Below are 22,346 nucleotides of genomic sequence, written 5' to 3'. Positions count from 1 at the left end.
TGATACGTGATATGCAACTACGATAACTCCATCAAATTTTATGTAAAGGGATATATTGTCACGCTTCCTGTCCTGCGCCATTATTCTGGCAAGCGATGCTTCCGGGGTGGCGGAAGGAACTGCCACTCCACGCCTGGTGGCCGCACAGCTGCTGTCAATGCTAATCAGTGACAGTTAAAGGACCAACGCCCTCGTATGCGTGGCGCTGGTTCATTGTTGTTGTCATTTTCATCGTTGATTTTTCCGTGCTGTCACCTACCTGTTTATAGTTTGTATTATTTTTCCCACAGAGTTTTTCCTCTGTCACTTTTAGTTTGTTCCTGTCCTGTGCAATAAAATTACTTTTATTTTTGCACTTTGCCGCCTTCTCTCTGCACCCTGGGGGTCAACCTGCCGACAGCTTCAACGTATCGTGACATATATAGTACATTTTGGCAATATGGGCCATTGTTTTATTGAAAATATAATATGCATTTAGAAATCCTACAGTTTTATAACCTTTTCCAGACTGATAGATTTTAATTAATATAAGTTATTTTTTAACAGGGAGCTACAATATGCAAAAACAAGAAGGGGGAGTGAGACAAAAAGCACTTTGAAAAAGTAATTTATTGAAAACAACAATTAAACTGAAATAGGCTGTTTATCAGCTGATCAAAAGTTTAAGACCATCGCTCAAAAAATGACAAAAAAACTCTCCAAACAAGAACAAAAATGTTCTCAGTAGGACTCAGTAATGAGTAGCTCCACCGTTCTTGTTCATCACTTCAAAAATGTGTTTGGGCATGCTTGATGCGAGTGTTTCCAGGAGGCTAGTGGGAACATTGCTCCAAGTGGTGAAGATGGCTTCACGAAGGGCATCAACTGTCTGGAACTGATGGTCATTTTTATAAACTTCCCTTGCCATCCATCCCCAAATGTTCTCTGTGGGATTTAAATGAGGGGAACATGCAGGATGGTCCAAAAGAGCGACGTTATTCTCCCTGAAGAAGTCCTTCGTCAAGTGAGCATTGTGAACTGCAGCGTTGTCCTGTTGAAAAAACACACAGACAAGGGCCCTCAGTCATGAGGGATGCCCACTGCAACATATTTTGATCAGAAGTGTATATATATGGTAACGGTAATGGTTTAATTTTATTTAAACACGCATACAAGTTACAATGGAATACATTACATAGTACAATTCACAGTTCCACAGGTCCAAAAGGAGTAGGAAAAAGTAAAGCTTATTTAATCCTACCCCCATCCATTTCACATCTGTTGCTGTACATTTATGCACTTCCTGTACTTCATATGTGATCTTTCTGAATCACAGAAAAGTGATATGGTAATGTAACATTATGGTAATATAAGGTTTTTCCACTAATAAATTGTAATCAAACCTGTCTTAGTGGCCACCTTTAGAGAACGGCCACCTGCCTATAGCAGCCACTGAAAAATCCCCCGCAGCAAATGTACATGTTATAGACCCTGTGTATAGCAGTCACCTGTCCAACGCGGCCAGCGGCCACCCTTTTTGTCTCCCTTGGTCAATATCTGACCGCATATAGCGGCCAAATTACCAACTCAAGTAGAAGCTTCATGCACGAAAAAGTTTTGTTTTTCAATCAATGAAGCCGTCGTGTATAGACTTTAATTACTGAGTCCTAGCTCAGTCACAATCATTCACAAGATCCACACAAACTGTCAGTTGTTCCACATAAAAAAGCCGTCTTCTTTTGAGCTTGCTATTTCCTGGTCAAACATGTAACTTTAAGAGCATTTGCACCAAAACATTACCGCAAAGTAGGCTGGGAACAGGACGTGCTCCCAGCACTTCCTGTTACAATAAAAAAAAAACCCATACGCTAGCATGCATGCGGCAGCGGGAGCAAAACTGAGTTGGGTTGTACTTAATTGAAGTATTTTAGAATGTACTCACATTATTTTTGATCATTCCTCATCCACAAATCCATCAAAGTCCTCATCTTGTGTATTCGACACAAAAAAAGCCGTCTTCTTTTCCGATCGCTACTAGTCTGTTAACTTTTCAGTGTTATTCAGCTCCGAAGCAAAGAAGGAAACTTCTCCTGTTGCCTCTGCCAACTTTATTTATTGAACGCGGCCACCAGACAGCAGTTCAGAACACACACATCTCTCAGCATCGTCTCTCCTTCCTGCTTGCCCACAAGGCAAAGGTTAAACTAGCCCCACTACATAGCTGTCCAGCCAATGCCTGTAAGAAATGACACCGTTTATTTCCTGGTGTGCACTGGTCAATACCGTAATGCCGCTTGTTGTGGGGAAGGAGAGACTCACATCGCCGATGCACTTTAATGGCTTTATTAACAGCGCAGAACACTGCAGGACTTTACATCCACGCCAACATAAACACACTTCCCAACTCTCTCGAAACTCACAGCTAGCACTGAGCTTAGCTCTCCTGCTCGGGACGCCCACCGTCAGTTCCCGTCACTTCCTGATGAACTAAAGCTGTAATGACACTGCCGTATAAAAAGTAAAATATTAAAAACAAGCATAAGACATTACTAGCACAGCTTTGTTCTGTGGGTTGTGGATAATAACAAGCCTAGTAGTGCTGTACAACTTTTATCCGCAGTCCCACAGTGCCCTCTACTGGTCAAAATTATTATTATTATTTTTTTCCCCTTTTTTTTTCTTTTTTTTCCTCTACTGGTCAACATTCAAACTGGACGCAAACCTGTCTATAGAGGCCACCTGTCTATAGCGGCCACTTTTGCAGACTCCCTCTAGTGGCCGCTATAGACACGTTTGACTGTATAATAATCAATATAATCATAAATAAATACAAATAAACATAACATCAAAAGTTCAAGACTCTTCTTCCTTGTATTTTGCAAACAACAACTGCTTGTATTGTTTCTTAAAATCGCTCATCTTAGTGCACTATTTGAGTTTCTTCCTCAATCCGTTCCATAATTTGATTCCACATACTGAAATGCTGTGGATTGTTAGCATTGTTCTTACGTATAAGTGTTTTAATTTTAATTTTTCCCTGACATCATATTTCTCCTCTTGTAAAATAGTATTTTATGACATTTTTGAGTAACAGGTTATTGTTTGCTTTATGCATAATTTTAGCTGCTTGAAAATTTACTACATCAGCAAATTTTAATATTTGTGATTTTAGAAAATAAAGGATTTGTATGTTCTCTATACGCGGCATTATGGATTATCCTCAGCGAGTGAAGATTGCTTTTATAATTACTACCCATATCTCAGTTAGATATGGTAAAACCAGAGAGCAGTAAAGAGCATGGAGTGATTTTTGGTCAAGGACAAATTTTGCTTTATTCATCCATCCATCCATCCAGCCATCCATCTTCTATGCCGCTTCTCCTTTATTCAATGTTGAAGTATTCCTCGCCACCTTTTGTTGTATATTTTTAATGTGAGATTTCCAGCTCATTTTTTCATCTATTATGATCCCCAAAAATGTATTTTCGTTCACACTTTCATTGTCCACACCGTCTATTTGTATTTGCACTAAAATAATGGTATTAGCAAATAGCATTATTTTAGTTTTACTTAGGTTCAAGGATACAGTAATCTATTTTTATCAAACCATCTTTTTCATTTGGCCATTTCATCTGTGACTTTATTAATTAACTCTTGTGTGATTTCCCCAGAACAAAAATCCGTAGTATCATCGGCAAATAATACTAACTCAAGTTATTGTCACTTTACTGATATCATTAATATGCAAGTTGAACAGTTTTGGTCCCAGTATTGACCCCTGGGGTACTCCACACGTAATATTTAAATCTATAGATGTGTATTCTCCTAGCTTCACATACAGTATTGCTTCATGTTAGCTAGGTACTGTAGCTTTTGACCCACTTAAAAACTAACCGTCTGATTCCGTACCTTCCTAATTTTGTAATTAGGATGTTGTGATTAACTGTATTGAAATCTTTTGTCAGATCCATAAATACTGCAGCTGCACACTTTTTTGTGGTCTATGGCATTGGTAATTTAGCCCTATATCCGTATTGGCTATCCGTGACTAATTCATTCTTATTAATACATTTGTCCAACCTGTTATTGAATAGCTTCTTAATTATTTTACAAAATTTTGGTAGTAAGGAAACTGGTCGGTAGTTTGTAAATTGATGTTTGTCTCCGTTTTTGAAAACTGTTTTCATTTTGTCAAGAAATTTACCAGTCTGGAATGATAAATTACTGATGTACGTCTGTGGTTCTACAATCTCATTAATAACCTTTTTCGGTTTTCGATTCCATTTCAATCAGTTGATGTTTTTGTTTTACAATTATTGACAATAATTTATTTCCTTTTTTGTAACATCAGTGAGGAACGTGGAATTAGGATTCCTGTCTGTGTTTCCATTATTTTCCTCCTCTCACTACTTTGTAAATATTGGACCAGTTTTGGTCCAATATTTAAAAAGTAGTTTTTAATCTTTCCAGCTACCTCATTTATATCATCGTTATTGGTGTTACCAACCATGAAATAATGAGGGTAGTCTGCTTTCTTAGCACTGTTCCTTATGATACTGTTAAAATGCCCCAAGTTGCTCTAATGTTATTCTTATTCTTGTCTAATAAATGCCTATAATATTCTTCCTTAGTCCTTCATACAGTATATGTATGTAATTCAGATGATTTGCTTAAAAAATATCCAACTGTAATGTGTTCTGCATCATGTGGTCTAAAAATGTGTGAAGATGGACGTAAAGCCGGGACTCGGACCGCAAGATGCGTATTTATTACACAGGCAGGTAATAAATAAGAAAAATACAAAGTACAAACAAAAGGTATAGTCCAAACAACAACATAAAATCGCCCAGCATGTACACGGGGAAAAAGAAATACATCAACTGAGGGAGCTGACGAAAACCTGGCAGGGAGCAAAAGTCTAGAGTCCAAAACTGAAAAGCACTGCTGAGAACCAAGCAGGCACTAATGCTGAATAGCAAATAGCAAGCAGGAGATATTGCAGGATTGCACAAAACAGGTGAGGCTAGCACAAAAGCACAGAAGTTGCAAGAGCATGAGCTGGCACGGAAGGCAACAATCTAGCGACATGTGGATGACTGCTTGCTGATAATGTAGGTCATCCAGATAGGCTGCAGGTGCGCTAATTAGGGCTGGCCGAAGCGGGAGAGATGTGCTGCAAGAGAAAACAGAGAGAGGGCAGCAGAGCAGCACACCAATCCTGTCAAAATGTCTGAAACAGAAATTAATAGGGGTGTTTAAACCTTGTTACATAGGTGGTGCAAGACCCTTGCTCCCTCGGGTATGAAGCTGCTGCACCTCCCTACCTGACTGCTCTGTTTAAAGGGTTAAATCGCCCCTGTTGAGGGATGACACCTCTAAGTCAGGACCGCACACAGCCAGAGTAACCGCTTTTGGCTTTACATGATACCGGACCTTCTGCTTTACGACTGCTTCCCCTCTAATTGTTTGTTGCTATTTGAAAGGACCAGGGTCGATTTACTTATCTATTAGCGATCAGAGGGACCTGTTAAACAATACCGGAACAACCTCAAAGGAATTATTCTTTATTATACTGCATAATGTTTTATTTCACAAAATACACTGTGTGACATTCTCAGATAGTTACAGAAAATTGTATTAGGATAGGTTTGCAAGGAGGGCCGCATGGTGGCCGAGGGGTTAGCATGGCATGTTAGCCACACAGTCAGGAAATGGGAAAGACCTGGGTTCAAATCTCCGCTTGAAAAACAAAACAAAACCTCTTGTGGAGTTTGCGTGTATGAATGTGTAAGTATGAATGTGAGCGTGAATGATTGTTTGCCTATATGTGCCCTGCGATCAGCTGGCCAACCAGGTTTGTGCCCTGCCTCTCTGCCCAACGTCAGCCAGGATAGGCTCCAGCATACCCCCGCACCTAATCAGGATAAGCGGCATGGAAAATAGTTGGATGGAGGTTTGCAAGGGCAAGAAGCAGTTTAAAATATCATAGGTATAATATTCTTAAAGAACTAGCCTCTATGAACTCCACTCACACAAGTCTACATAGAAAAAAGTGTAAGTCCGTCAGCCAACACCTCACTTCTACCCCGATAATGATGCCAGATGTTAGGGTAAAAAGTTCAGTAAGAAATATTTCACTGCTCGCGGGTGATTCCAGTCCAGGAGGGGTGGACGGCGAGTGATCAGATCAATGGACTCCCCTTGAAATTCTGGGGGATCTTAGTTGCTCCCGAGAGCAGTAGGGAAGAGGACTGCTGTGGTGACTGGCTCAGTGTTCCTCTTGGCTATATTCCAAGTAAAGAAATACAATTCATGCATAGATTAATCTAATCGTTACTGAGAATATCCAAGACATTGCAAGGAAAAACGGCCTTCACCCATAGAGGAAAGGTTTGTGTGTGGAAGAGGATGTCACAGGGATACAAGAACAACAACTAATCGCAAAACATTCCAGGTAACTTAAAACAGTTGTTTCCAAATGCCCGCAAGGCATGCTGGGTAGTCCAGCTGCAACAGCAACTACAGCTGAACTATGAACAGTTAAACATTGGATATCAAGAGAATGTTAGCTCGACCTTGTTTACTTCTCTGACGACCTCCTCAACATATTTTGCAATCAAGCAAAAATGCAACAAACACGGCAAAAATGTACCACAAGCTACCCTGCATGGCGGGAATATAGTAACAGTGTTTTTTTGGCATGAGTATTGCACGTACAAATTTGTTTGTATGCCCACATGGTGCAGTAGGTAGGTTACTTTGTGCGTTGTGTGTGTTGATGCGTTGTGTTGTTTGGATGGCTTTTTTGTGCAAGTTACAGATGGCATCTCATCATCATTTGGAAGTGCCCGGGGGGTCGACGTTTAGCTGGCTTGACGTGGCCCACGGGCCGCAGTTTGCTCACCACTGGTGGGCAGGGTTTTATCTATTTTATTAGTTATTGTTGTTTTAAATTTTTACTTTTTATTCACTGTTTTTTTTGTATTAATTTGTACTTTTACTCTTTGTTTATTGATTTAAAACTTTGTGAAGCACTTTGGAAACTGTGTTAATAAAATGTGTGTATTAATAAAGTGGATTGGACTGGATTGAGGCTTGAAGGAGATACTGCTGGAGTGGGCGATGGTTGTTTTTATCCAATGTTATGTCTAACCACTCTTACAATTCTTAGGACTTGAAGTATTAAATTGTTTGTAGTCACTCATCATGTGACGGTCATGTGCTGCTGCGCCTCGCTCTCTCTATCTCTCTCTCTCTCTCCCACAGCTGGGCGCACTGCAGGAGCAGGGACAACTGGACACACCGGCAGTTAATCATCCTCCCTCCTACTTATACCTGAGTAGGAGCAGCTGTGAGACGCCGGTTCTCCACATCTCCACTCTGGCATTCCCAAGTTTCGGCGTCTCTACAGCTGGGTGCTCCAGTTGTCCCCTTGTTCTGCCTTTCTGCATAGTTTATTTTATGTGGACATCCTTTTCCTGGAGTTCCGCTACCCACGGACTCCAGCGCTTTCTGTTGGCTCCCGCCTAAGGCTATTAAAAGTTCTGTCATCACTCACCTTGCTGCTGCAATTTGTGGTCCACCGCGCACTCACGCGTAACAGAAGGAACCGGCCAGTTTAATGGACCACGCGGAGCAAGACCCGATCAAGAAGGCACTGCGTAGCCAAGCGCAGCGTCTGGGGAAGCAAGAGGAGCAGCTCAACACCCTGGGAACGTGCCTCCAGGAATTATCAGCACGCCAGGACACGATGATGGAAAGCCTGGGCTCCCGCCTCAACACGCTGCTGGCGGCACTTCCTCAGAACCAGGACTCCGCACCCGCCAGTCCGCCCGCTCCTCCAGTCCAAGCCGCCCTCGCTTCCCGCACGCCGTTGTCCAGACCGGAGAGATTCTCGGGGGACTCAGGTGACGTCCGTCCCTTCCTCACGCAGTGCGAGTTGCACTTTGAACTGCAAGCTGCCACCTTCACCACAGAACGCGCCAAGGTGGCGTTCGTCATCTCACACCTCACGGGCCGAGCCAGCGCATGGGCTACGGCGGAGTGGAATCGCCGAGCTCCCTCCAGTCAGACCTACCCTGCCTTCGCAAGAGCGCTACAGCAAGTGTTCCAGCGCAGCCCGCCTGGCAGAGAGGCGTCGCGGGCTCTCTTCACGCTGCGCCAGGGGCGGCGTCCGGTCACCGACTACGCCATAGAATTCCGTACACTGGCCTCAGAAAGTGACTGGAACGCGGGCGCGCTCCTTGACACGTTTTTTCTCGAACTATCAGAGCACATTAGAGTACATATGATTCCACTGACTATGCCATCAAACTTAGACGACCTCATAGAATTAGCTACACTGATCGACAAGCGCCTCAGCGATCACGGAGAGCAGCGTGACCTACGTCGTCGATTCGCCGAGGTACACCTTCCGGGGACCACGCCAGGGAGCCACAGCAACCATCCCAGCCCACACGCGGTGTCCTACTCCACGCCCACCTGGACTACGGAGGAGCCGATGCAGTTAGGAGGCAGACTCACCGCGGCAGAGAGGGAGAGACGGCGGCGTCTGCGTCTGTGCATCGACTGCAGCGAGCCGGGCCACGCACTTCACAGCAGTCCCATTCGCCCCCCCCCGGACCCTCGACGGAGTGCCCGTCGTCGTTCACCCACCACGACCCCTCCGAGGAGAAGTCGCTCACTCTCGCCCTCGGCGACCACCAGAATGCTTCTACAAGGTACGCTGTCTTGGAAAAATAAACACATTAATATTCAAGCCTTTATTGACTCCGGAGCAGACGACAATTTCATTGACATGAACCTTGTAAAACGTATGTCATTTCCCACTATTGAACTCTCTAAACCTAAATTAGTGCGCTCCCTTGACGGCAATCTCCTGGCTCGCATTACACACCAGACTATTCCGCTCGAACTCAGACTATCTGGCAACCACCTTGAGCAGCTAAAATTTTTTATTATGCCCTCTCGCTCTGCACCCGTTGTCCTTGGACTTACCTGGCTCACTAAACACAACCCACACTTAAACTGGCAGCGATTCTCCATAACTAACTAGAGCGTCACCTGTCACACACACTGTCTCCGCTCCGCCCCCAGCCCCTCCCACACGAGCACTCTCCAGCCTGAATTAATTGATCTCACGGCAGTTCCCTCCGCCTATCATGATCTTAAAGCGGTCTTTAGCAAAGATAAAGCGCTGTCTCTTCCCCCTCACCGCCCATATGACTGCAGCATAGACCTCCTGCCAGGGGCAGCGCTGCCATCCTCCCGCTTGTACAACATTTCCAAGTTAGAGCAGAAAGCCCTCGAGGAATATATCTCGTCCTCCTTATCCGCTGGCCTCATACGCCCCTCTTCATCTCCTGTCGCTGCGGGGGGTTTTTTTGTTGAGAAGAAGGACAAATCTTTACGCCCATGCATAGACTTCCGAGCACTCAATCTTATTACTGTAAAAAATAAATATCCTTTACCCCTTTTGGACTCAGCCTTCACTCCATTACACGCTGCCAAGATCTTTTCTAAGTTAGATCTCCGTAACGCCTACCACCTCGTGCGCATCCACGAGGGAGATGAATGGAAGACGGCATTCAACACGCCGCTAGGGCAATTTGAATATCTAGTCATGCCGTTTGGGCTTACCAATGCCCCTGCCGTCTTCCAAAACCTTGTAAACGACGTCCTGCGGGACATGCTAGGCCGCTTCATATTCATCTACCTTGACGACATTCTCATTTTTTCCGCCTCCCTGGAGGAGCATATCCAACATGTCCGCCTCGTCCTCCAAAGGCTACTAGAAAACAGACTATTTGTCAAAGCTGAGAAATGTTCGTTCCACGCATCGTCTATTCCTTTCTTGGGGTTCATAGTGGAGAGAGGCCAGCTCAGAGCCGACCCTGCCAAGATCCAGGCTGTGGTCGACTGGCCTGCTCCTATATCAAGGAAGCATCTACAAAGGTTCCTGGGATTCGCTAACTTCTATCGCCGTTTCATCCGGAACTTCAGTCGAGTCGCAGAACCTTTGACCAAGCTTACATCCCCTAAGATTCCTTTTTCCTGGACCCCAGAGGCAGAGTCCGCCTTCAATAAACTCAAATTCCTCTTCACTTCCGCACCTGTCTTAATCCACCCTAACCCCTCTGTCCCGTTTTTTGTCGAGGTGGACGCCTCCGATACTCGCGTGGGGGCCGTCCTTTCCCAGCGTGCGACCACCGACCAGAAACTGCACCCCTGCGCCTTCTTCTCCAGACGCCTGACCCCGGTGGAAAGAAATTCCGACATTGGCAACAGGGAACTCCTGGCCGTCGTCCTGGCCCTTCAGGAGTGGAGGCAATGGCTGGAGGGGACAGAGCTTCCATTCACGGTACTGACAGACCACAAGAACTTGGCCTATCTACGCTCTGCGCAGAGACTTAACCCCCGTCAAGCCAGATGGGCCCTGCTATTCACACGTTTCAATTTCATCATTACCTTCCGTCCTGGCTCCCGGAACATCAAGCCGGATGCCCTCTCTCGCATCCACGCCCCCCCCACCGAGCCCGTCCACCGGGAACCCATTGTCCCGGACGCATACATCATCGGGGCCCTCCAGTGGGACATAGAAAGACGGGTGAAGGAGTCCCTCCAGAGCATTACACCCCCCAACGGATGCCCCCCGGGACGCCTTTTTGTCATCCCCAAACTCCGCTCAGAGGTACTGCGCTGGTCACATGAATCCAAACTGACCTGTCACCCAGGCGTGAACCGCACAACCTTTCTCCTCCGACAGCGGTTTTGGTGGCCCACGCTCCTTAAGGACACCAGGAGGTTCGTGGCCGCCTGCACTACTTGCGCCAGGAACAAGGTTTCCCACCAACCGCCGGCTGGGCTCCTCCACCCCCTACCCATTCCATCCCGGCCGTGGTCACACATCGCACTGGACTTCATAACTGGTTTGCCCCCCTCCCGAGGAAAATCCACCATCCTGACAGTAGTTGACAGATTTTCCAAGATGGCACACTTCGTGGCCCTGCCTAAATTACCGTCTGCCTTGGAGACGGCACAACTCCTGGTCCACCACATATTCCGCCTTCATGGCATTCCTGCGGAGGTGGTGTCAGACAGGGGCCCCCAGTTCACGTCGGCGGTTTGGGGGGCGTTTTGCAAGACCCTTGGTGCAACTCCCTGCCTATCCTCAGGATACCACCCCCAGAGCAACGGACAGACAGAACGAACTAATCAGGACCTGGAGGCAGCCCTCCGGTGTGTATGCCACCAACAGCCATGGTCATCGGTTCTTCCATAGATCGAGTACGCACACAACTCCCTCATCAGCTCCGCCACTGGACTATCCCCCTTCCATGCCGCTTACGGCTTTCAGCCACCCGCATTTCCCTCCCAAGACCTTGACACCAGAGTACCATCAGTGACAGCACATGTACGCCGAGCGCGCCGGGCCTGGCGCAACACCAGGGCTGCCCTCTCCAGGACCTCCGAGCGGAACCAGAGGGTGGCCAACCGCCACCGCACGCCCGCACCTCGCTACCAGGTGGGCCAGAAAGTGTGGCTGTCCTCCCGCGACCTCCCCTTGGCGGTGGACTCCAAAAAACTGTCACCCAGATTTGTCGGCCCGTACCCCATAATCAAGATTATCAACCGGGTCGCAGTCAAATTGCGCCTCCCGGACTCACTCCACTGTAACCCGGTCTTCCACGTCTCCCGTATCAAGCCAGTCACCCTCAGCCCCCTCAGCCCCCTCAGCCCCCCAGAGGTGCCTCCTCCTCCTCCTCGGCTGGTCGACGGTCACCCGGCTTTTACGGTCAAGGCTATTTTGGACATGAGAAGGAGGGGCAGGGGTTTCCAGTACCTGGTGGACTGGGAAGGGTACGGCCCCGAGGAACGTTCTTGGGTCTCGAGGGCGCTCATCCTCGACCCACGTCTCCTCACTGAGTTCTATATCAGGTTCCCCGACAAGCCAGGTAAGCGGCCAGGAGACGCACGTTAAGGGGGGGGGGATACTGTGACGGTCATGTGCTGCTGCGCCTCGCTCTCTCTATCTCTCTCTCTCTCTCCCACAGCTGGGCGCACTGCAGGAGCAGGGACAACTGGACACACCGGCAGTTAATCATCCTCCCTCCTACTTATACCTGAGTAGGAGCAGCTGTGAGACGCCGGTTCCTTCCTTGCTGCTGGTCAGAGCATTCACGGCATCTCCACTCTGGCATTCCCAAGTTTCGGCGTCTCTACAGCTGGGTGCTCCAGTTGTCCCCTTGTTCTGCCTTTCTGCATAGTTTATTTTATGTGGACATTCTTTTCCTGGAGTTCCGCTACCCACGGACTCCAGCGCTTTCTGTTGGCTCCCGCCTAAGGCTATTAAAGTTCTGTCATCACTCACCTTGCTGCTGCAATTTGTGGTCCACCACGCACTCACGCGTAACACATCATCCAACAATGTTTCTGTCAACTATTAACCTTTTCATCCGTTACCATTACATCCATCCATCCATTTTCTATACCGCTTCTCCTCAGTAGGGTCGCGGGGGTATGCTGGAGCCTATCTCAGCTGACTTCGGGCAAGAGGCAGGGTACACCCTGGACTGGTTGCCAGCCAATCGCAGGGTGTTACTATTATATATTTATGATTATTTATTATGACTGCTATATACAGTTGTATGTTTTATATACAGTTATTTACAGTGATTATAAACCTTGACTCCTATTGTACCCCATTGTTATACTGCCTTATCATTTTCCCATGTATTTAAAATTGGCAAAGAGTACATTTGGAATACAGGAAGTGAACAAATGTATTGCAATTGATGTGAAACGGAGGAGGTACGATGAAATAGGATTTGCTTCTTCCTATTCCTTTGTGGAACTGTGAATTGTACTATGTGACATATTCCAATGTGACTGTATGCATGTTCAAAGTAAATTAAACCATTACCATTACCATGACTTGTTTTAGGGGTTTATCTACTTTATTTATTGTTGTTTTCAATATTTTGTTTTTATTTTGAATTACAGGTTTTTTATTGTATCAATTCATACTTGTACTTTTTATTTATTGTTTTACAATTTTGTGCAGCACTTTGTAAGCTGAGTTTATAAAATGTGCTATATAACTCAAGATTGGACTGGACTGAAGGAGATACTATTTGGGGGGGCGATTATTATTATTTTTAATGTATATGGCCATTGATGGCACCTGGTCCGCACTTTGGGCACCCCTGCTTTTGTGGTTCTTCATTGGGTTTCGGCGCATGGCGTCAGCCTGTGTAAGCAAACCACAAGTCAATTTGGCTTGATGGCTTCCTGTCGCAGGTGAGCAATGGTGGTTGAGGAGAGAGGGGGAGCCAGCCTGAACAATCCGTGTCGCCACAGTTGGAGGCTTTTTTTGGAGGTGCGCATCACACAGTGCTCAATGCTTGTGGGGCAAGCTGGTGTGGCCTGTGCTGGCACCTTCAGCTTTTGGGGACTGAGCTCACAGCTGGGGCCGATGGGGTGCATGCCTAGAGAGCGGCAAGGCACAGGGGTCAAAATGCATGTCTGTTGGTCACTCTCCGAGACAGGCGGGGACTAATATGATGATGCATTTATTTTTCCGGCAGACTCCCAAAGATCAACTGGTCGATCACGATCAACAGGTTGGCAACCCCTGCTCGAGAGACTAAGGAACACCAAATTTACAAATTTACTGAGCGTCACTAGCGTCACTAGCAGTGCAACACTAAAGACGATGTGGATATCAACAGGAGAGAAAGGACAGGATAAATAGAAAGGGAAAAGGAAAGGAGAAGGAGGAAAAAATGGAGAAAGGGAAATTTTTTTTTTTTTTTTTTTTTTTTTATCATTTGTGTACCTGTATACTGTATATGTAAAAATGTGCGTACTTGTGTAGGTGCAGATGTACGTGTATATATATGTATGCACGTGTTTGTATGTACACACATGTATTAGCAATTGATGTGCTACGAAGAGGGGGTAGGATTAAATAAGCTCTGCTTCTTCCTACTCCTTTTCGGACATATGCGTGTTCGAAATAAATTAAACCAACCAACCAACAAATGCTTCTAAGTGATGCATACCATTTATTTGTTTCAACCATACATCATAAACAACAAATAATTAAATTTCAATATTATTTTGTTCATAGATTATTTATGTAGAAGTTATTTTAAGTCACAATCTGAGCAAAGTTCTTATTCTTAGATAAATATTATGTTACATTATATTTAGTCTTTGAAAGTAATAACCATTACTACCGTATGTACAGCATATTTAAGCACCTATAACAGTATTACAGAAATGTAGTGTATTTGTGATTATAAACATATATGACACCAATCACCAGGTTTACTACTGTTGTCGGGGCAAAAGATTAACTCATGTTGAAAGTATCTTTCAGACCCTTGAGGGCTTGCTCCTTTGTGATTTTCTTCCAGGCCTCTGGAACATCAGCTGGCTTGCCATCGTACGTTTGAGCAAATCTCTTATTGTAGCGTACAAGTACAAACTTCCAGTAATCAGACGCTTCGACTGTGGCATCTGGAGGAATGTGCCAGTCAGGAAAGTAGGTAGTGTATTCTTTGTATGGAACCCACAGCTCAGTTCTCCCATCATAGAATAGAAATTTTAAATCCGTCTGCACATTTGTTGTACATAGAGTTTCACCCAGTGCTTTAGTGACATAGTGTCTGTATCTTCCAAGCCCCTGCGGCCGATGCACAGCAGCATGATGTTTCTTGTGTTCTTTGCCTCCAGCCTCACAGGGAATTTTACAAAATGGGCACTGGTGTCCGCATCCAAATATCCTCTTGAAGAGCTCATCCTGTGGTTTTACTGCAAGTTTATTTAGGGTTTCAGGTATGTCTTCAACGTTGGAGAATTCCACATGGAGTGTTTCCTTGAACGTATTCAAGGATGCAGTAAAACTTTGTGTGAATGACTGGCATGTGCTTTTGATCTGAAACAAAGTGCGTTTTTCAGCCTCCTCTGATATTGCAATGTCTTTGATTAGATATTTGCGCATTTCACAGACAAGATTTGAAACATTTTCATTGTCATCTGATAGCAGACTTGAGGCCTCCTTCATTGCGTTGAGTATTTTGGTAACTACAACTTCCAGGTTTTTCTGCTTTAATTCACACAATGTGTTGTCTTGCATTTTTTTAACAACCTGGTCAAATATCCAATCCTTAACATACATTTCGTAGTGACAAATGTACTTGACAAAAGCCTCAAAGTCATCTTTCAGTAGTAACTCTTTCTGAATGTTGTGCTGGAAACAGGAGCGTGAACTGTACTCCACAGAATGACAGCTTGTCAAAATGTCGTCTACAATGTCAATTCCCAAAGCTCTGTTCATGTAATCCTCAATGGCAGGCTTGATACAAAACTGGACATAATCATTTGCTTTGCGTTGGCAATGATCTGTCTCTTTGTACAAATCCAGAAAGTCTGACAAGTATTGATGCTTGTACTTTTCCAGCTGTGCTCGGGGGTCATTATTTGACAAGAATCTTTGGTGCATTTTGAGGAATTCTCTGGCGGCAATTCCACAGATATGAAGTTTGAGGTCAATCTCAAATCTTATGTTTGATCTGTGAGACTTATAACCTTCATTTAGGGATTCATCAATCCTTTGCAGCAGATCCCTTGACAAAGAATCATGGTAATCATCATCTGACTTGGTTTTATCAACAGCAAACTGTGTTGATGTCACAATGACATTGTCTGCAAACATCTGTAACTCGCCTGTCAACATATATTTCATCTTCTTCATTAACGAGTCAACATGGTCAATCCTTGTCTTAAATGTGTCCCTTCCAAAGCTCTTTAGGTCTTCAATGTGCTGTAAGTCCTCATTAACTTTCCGGTGGGATAAATTCCTCTTCAGCTGCGTGAGAATGGATGCATGTATATCTTGTTCTTTCAGTGTAGGTACACTGGCAGTAGCAGCAGCCCACATTTTGTCAAACTCCTCTTGCAGACGATCATCAGACAGTTGGGTGTCTTTGCATTCGCTCAGAAGCTTCATGACTCTCTCTTCAATCGTGCCACAGTACTCCTGTATTATGTCCAGTGCCTTTCTCAAAGCTATTTTTCGCTCAAGGGCTCCTTCTAATTTAGCATTGACGGAATGTTGAATCCCATTTGATAGGCTTGTGATGCTATTGAAAAAGTCTGTTTTGTATTTCTCAATCAGGTTTGCGTGTCGGTCTCTCTTTCTGTAATAATCAGAGAGTTTCTTTTTCATTTTGTTTTTTTGTGATTCTATTGCTTCAGCTAGTTGTGCTTTTTTGAGCGTGACCAACGTGTTCCATGTTTCCAATCCACCCTCGTTGTTGGCATTTACAACTTCTAACTCTGCTGCTGTCAGTCTGGAGAGGATTTCTTTTTGCATCTCCCATTCCCACTGGTTGAACTCTTTGCACAGGTTGTCATAAGCGTGGGCCACAAGAGTGTTTCTGAAGCTGAAGATGAAGTTCTCATATTTCACTGATTTCCACAGACTTCTCATCCACTGTAGAAAGTCTGGGATCTTTGTGGCTGAGGATTGCCTTTGTTTTCCTACTGTCTCCAGAAGATTTTTCTTGAACTCTGACACAGCTTCACTGTAACCAGTGTTTACTGGTGCCATTGGAGGGGTTCCATGCCAAAGTCCTGGGATGTTCCAGTTGTTGTTTTCTATGTCATAGTCCAGCACATCTGTGAACGCTTGAATCAAAGGTTGTCTTTCCATGTCAGCTGCAATCTGTGTCATTTCATTGAGTTGGTCCAAGAGATGTTGTCTCTCTGTCAGGGTTCTGCTATGAGCTGAAACTCCAGCAACATTTTGGTGCACAAAATGACAAATTGTCTTTTTCCCAATTTCTTTCATTCTCAAGAAGGCATGAACAGCAATTTGCAGGACATCTTTCATTTCGTTTGCATTCTCCATTGCAATGTTTATAATGGTAACGTCACTTAAGCCAATGACAAAGGTAGCCAGCTGGTTGTCATGTTCATAACTATCTTCTAGTTGTGCGAGCTCAGGCGATTTCAGACCTTCAGTATCAATGAGGAGAATGAAGTCACATGCCAACTCTTGTTGTGTATCATCTCCAACTTTGAGAAAGAGCATGTAGGCCCCTCTTGTACACCTGCCACTGCTGACAGTAAACTGAACACCAAACATGGTGTTGAGAAGGGTTGATTTTCCACTACTTTGAACCCCCAACACCGTTAGTACTAACAACCTGCTCTTTCCCCCGACCTTCTCGTGAAGTTCCATTAACACGGCTGTCACCCACTTCTCTGGAACGTTTGAAGCAACTCCATCTAAAAGTTCTAATGGATAACCATCCAACAGCATTTCAGCAGCTACTTCAGGCAAATGGGACATTTTATTTGTGCTATCATCTGAGTGCACAGAAACCTCATAGTGAAGTCCCATTTCTCGCATGTAATGCTCTACCCCCAAAGAACTGTCCAACAAGGCTTGATCAACTTCCGCAATGAGTTTGGCATCCTTTGTTTTGCATTGCTCTTTGAATTTGTTACGCAGGCTGGTCAATTTGTCCCGAGAATGGTCATTAAACCTGAATTTCATCCACTTCAAGAAAAAAATTCTTCTTTCTTTGTTGCTCGTTGATAAGGTCTCAATAAAAGCCAGCATTCCTTGAGACGCTTTTTGCTGTTTTTGCTCTTCCCAAATGTGCTTTTTCTCTTCTTGTAGCTGAGCTTTATAATGCTCAACGGCATCAGTGCCAACACCATCGATTCTGCATTCTTTCTTTTCCAGTTGTGATAATCTCTTCCAATTCTCTCCTTGCAAAGGAAGCTGTTGTTTTTTGTAGTGTGGTATACTTCGCACACCAATCCCCCTCATGATCTCCTCAGCAGTTTTTTTCTGCTCAAGAGTTTTGTTTTCATCCACAGACAGACCTAATTCAACTGCTTTTTCTCGCATGTCTGCAATACTCATTGTGTTTTTTATGGAACACAGTGAGGTCTTGATGGCTCCACAAAGCTTTTTTGAAAACTCTGCTGTATTTATCCTTGAATCTTTGATTTTAACACTGCTCCTTGGTACAGCCAATTCTTGCAGTGTTTTCTGGACAGACATCATATTTTCAGCGACACTCTCTTTGCGATGAACAACAAAATAGAGTTTGGATTTTGCATCTTGCAGAGCCTTCAGAATGTGATGCTCCTTTTCTTCAACTTTGTCCAGGAATATGAAGACTGCATTGGACACTTCATAAAGAAAAGTAAACTGTACAAGTGATTCACAAATGCCTCCTCGCAAATTAGCAAATGCAACTGGTTCTGGGAATACATCCAGATTTTCTCTCCCACAAGGAAGGAACCAACAAATTTCCACCAAACCCTTTGACAGTTTTCGAGTCAGTGCTCCTCCTTCCATGTCTCTGTGTATGAACATGTTGTGATTCTGCTGGTCACGACTGAGGATCTGATTCAAAAACTGAGATTTGGATAAACTGCAGTTTTTTAACCTCACAAAGGAAAAGAACGGCATTCTTGCTTGGACAATGCTGTCCTCAACAAATCCTCTTGATTGAGACAAATCATGTGGACACCACTCTTTGACAATTTCTCTCAGAGCCCATAGCATCAGGGTACATTGATTGTTGTCGGTGTGGGGCAACAGCAGCGGGACAGAAAACTGGCATAATGACATCTTGACAGACATTTCCTGCTGCAAGAAGCAGTCAGCGCAAAGAAACAGACCTACTATAAGGTCAAGAGGATGAACTGTGTTTTCTGATTGGTTACGTTCCGTGTAAAGGTCCAGTAAGTCAAGGCTGTCATCAGTGTCATCATGGCTGCTGAATAAACGTGTACAGTTCCTGCACCCTGCATTGATTTGAAACAGTTTTCTTAGGAAATGAAATGGCATTTCATCCACTGATAAAACAGCTTTTTCATATATGCTGCTTTTGTTGACTTCCAAAACAGACTGAAGACTGAGTTTGTTGGGATAATATTTCTCCAGTCCAAGGTTGGAGAGGACCTCCAACAGAACTGTCAAAAAAAAATATAGATTTTCAGTAATGACCACTGTGTCCACAATTTATTTTGCACAACTATCAATACAATCATAACTGGTTATTTTTGGAAATCCATTATTTCTGGAATCCGTCTGCTCTGTGTTTCTCAACATTTGGTTATTGCACCTTCTTCAAAATGTTTATTTCACTGCTGCTGCCTGAACACATTTTTGAGTTGGTGGTCAAATGTTCGTTGTCAATGTACAGTGGCGTCCTCAACTATGTAGTACATATCTACAGTGGTGTGAAAAAGTGTATGCCCCCTTGCTGATTTCTTATTTCTTTGTATGTTTTTCACACTTAAACGTTTCAGATCATCAAACAAATTCAAATACTAGTCAATGACAACACAACTGAACAATGAAACAATGAAATTTTAACTTTTTATTATTCAGGGAAAAAAAAATCCAAACCTACATGGCTCTGCGTGAAAAAGTGATTGCCCCCTAAACCCAAAAACTGGTTGGGCCACCCTTAGCAAGAACTGCAATCAAGCGGTTGCGAGTCTCTTACAGCGCTGTGGAGGCGTTTTGGCTCACTCATCTTTGCAGAATTGTTGTAATTCAGCCACATTGGAGGGTTTTCCAGCATGAACCACCTTTGTAATGTCATGCCAGAGCATCACAATTGGATTCAGGTCAGGACTTTGACTAGGCCACTCCAAAGTCTTCATTTTGTGTTTTTTCAGCCATTCAGAGGTGGACTTGCTGGTGTGTTTTGGATCACTGTCCTGCTGCAGAACCCAATTTGGTTTCAGTTTGAGGTCACAAATAGATGGCCGGACATTCTCCTTCAGGATTTTTTTGTTAGACAGCAGAATTCATGGTTCCATTTATCACAGCATGTTTTCCAGTTCCTGAAGCAGCATAACAGCCCCAGACCATCACACTACCACCACCATATTTAACTGTTGGTATGATGTTCTTTTTATGAAATGCAACGTTACTTTTACGCCAGATGCAATGGGACACGCACCTTCCAAGAAGTTCAACTTTTTTCTCGCCAGACGACAGAGGACTTTCCCCAAGGTTTTGGGGATCAATCAAGATGTTTTCTGGCAAAATTGAGACAAGCCTTAATTTTCTTTTTGTTCAGCAGTGGTTTCCCTCTTGGAACTCTGCCATGCAGGCCATTTTTGCCCAATGTCTTTCTGTCTGTCTCATGAACACTGACTTTAATTGAGGCAAGTGAGGCCTGCTGTTCTTTGGATGTTGTTGTGGGGTCTTTTGTGACCTCTTGGATGAGTTTGTCGCTACGTTCTTGGGGTCATTTTGGTTGGCCGACCACTCCTGGGAAGATTCAAAGCTGTTTCATGTTTTCGCCATTTATGGATAATGGCACTCACCGTGGTTCGCTGAAATCCCAAAGCTTTAGAAATGGCTTTATAACATTTTCCAGACTGATAGATCTTAATTAATCTCAATTAAGTTATGTTTTAACATCACTTTCTCAGACAAGGCCATGGAGGTTTGGATGTTTTTTCCCCCTTAATTAATAGAAAGTTTAATTTAAAAACTGCATTTTGTGCTCAGTTGTGTTGTCATTGACTAATGTTTAAATTTGTTTGATGATCTGAAACATTTAAGAAATATTTAAGAAATCAGTAAGGTGGAAAACATTTTTCACATCCTGTATATAATTCATTTCATGCTTTTAGAAGCATCAACAACTCAGCAGTGGTTTATTATTTTAAAATGTTATAATATTAATACGTACAAATATGTATTTTATCAAAGTCATAATGCACCTGTTGGTTTTTGTCCTTCAGTGCTGATGGTAGCCATGGTATGACAGTCCTGCAGAAGTCCCTCATCTTAAAAAACCTGGAGGCCACAATGTCAATCGGTTAGACAATATTGTGTCATAATTTATAGAAAATGTTGGTGATAAATTATTGACAAAAATCAGGTGAGTTGCCTGAAAGTTTGATGCAGAGAAAACAATGACTTTTATCATTTCATATTTATTACTATCCACACTCCAATAGAAGTTGACTCACCTTCCATATCAGCCAGCAATGTCCTGGGTCTGATTCTCTTCTCTTGTATTTAAAGGCAACAAACAGAAACGAAAAGCATTTCATATTCCTGCTAAACAGGTTTATTAACATTCTTTTTGCCTCTCTCTTGCCTTATCTTGTCTTGTTGGTTGTCACATACTGCAAATTTTTTCACTGACAATGAAGGAGCAGAAAAAACTGTGTCTATTATTATACTGTATAGCAGGGGTGTCCAAATGTTTGCCAACGAGGGCCATGTACTGAAAAATGAGTGGATGCAAGGGGGGCTTTATATTGGGGCATTATAGTCACGTAATGCTATTTGTTTATGCTGTATTGTGTATAAAGCAAAGGAAAGCACATCTAATAAAGAGCACAAAATAAATGCACTCACCATCACTACGAGCCTGGAGTTTGTTTTCCAGTGAGAAAATGATAACATTGTTGTTTGATTTGTGGATGACAAGCAGCGTGTTTTTTGCTTCCACTGTTTGGTAGTCGCTGAACAGCTAGTCTTGGATGGCAACATTTCCAATGCCATTGTGGAAAGTTCAGCATAGTTCCTTGTAACTTTAATCCCAAATGATGAAATAGAACCAACACTCACTGGCATGGAGGCGACAAAACCATATTTGAAGCTACTGTCATCTTTTCACTTTCTTTCTCTCCATTATTCTAAACAGTAGTCAACAGTTATTTTTTCAGCATCCCCAGTGACAAAGTTTGGTTTGGTTTGGTTTAATTTTATTTCGAACATGCATATGTCCGAGAAGGAGTAGGAAGAAGCAGAACTTATTTAATCCTACCCCCTGTTCGTACTACATCAATTGCTCATACATACAGTATATATGTATACAGTACATACTAACACACACATACATATATATATATACACACACACACATATGCATATGCACATGCATAAGTACACACATATATACATATACAATACACACATACAGTATACAGGTACACACATGTTGAAAAAAAATCTTTTTTTTCCCATTCTTTTCTTTTTTTTCCTTTTCCTTTTCCTTTTCCTTTCCTTTTCCCTTTTCCTTTTCAATTTATCCTATCCTTTCTCTCCAGTGGACATCCACATCCTCCATCTTCGGTGTTGCACTGTGAGTGACGCTGAGTTTGTATGCAAGGGTTCCTTTTATTAGTTATATTGAGGTTATTGCTATGGAATGTTGTCCTTCTAGCTGCATTGGTCTGTCTTGTAGGGCGTTTCCTCCATTATGCTTATTGTCATAGCAATATGATCTTTAATATGTATCCTGATTGCTGATATCTTGGATAACAAGCACTCTTGCGACTCCTGGACCTCCATTTAG

General features: G+C 43.6%; 1 protein-coding gene across 1 annotated transcript; it reads right to left on the bottom strand.

Moving 5' to 3' along the window:
- Positions 1-591: 591 nt before the first annotated feature.
- On the bottom strand, positions 592-21,054 carry LOC129178836 (up-regulator of cell proliferation-like). Its single transcript, XM_054771433.1, has 3 exons — positions 21,010-21,054; positions 20,758-20,833; positions 592-18,984 (listed from the first exon to the last, which is right to left on the bottom strand). The coding sequence occupies exons 2-3, from the start codon at positions 20,792-20,794 to the stop codon at positions 14,336-14,338; spliced, it is 4,686 nt and encodes a 1,561-aa protein (XP_054627408.1). The 5' UTR covers positions 20,795-20,833; positions 21,010-21,054; the 3' UTR covers positions 592-14,335.
- Between the last annotated feature and the right edge of the window lie 1,292 nt (positions 21,055-22,346).

This window comes from Dunckerocampus dactyliophorus, chromosome 3 (assembly GCF_027744805.1).
Source record: "Dunckerocampus dactyliophorus isolate RoL2022-P2 chromosome 3, RoL_Ddac_1.1, whole genome shotgun sequence".
NCBI lineage: Eukaryota > Metazoa > Chordata > Actinopteri > Syngnathiformes > Syngnathidae > Dunckerocampus > Dunckerocampus dactyliophorus.
This window is presented reverse-complemented; position numbering and strand designations above follow the sequence as displayed.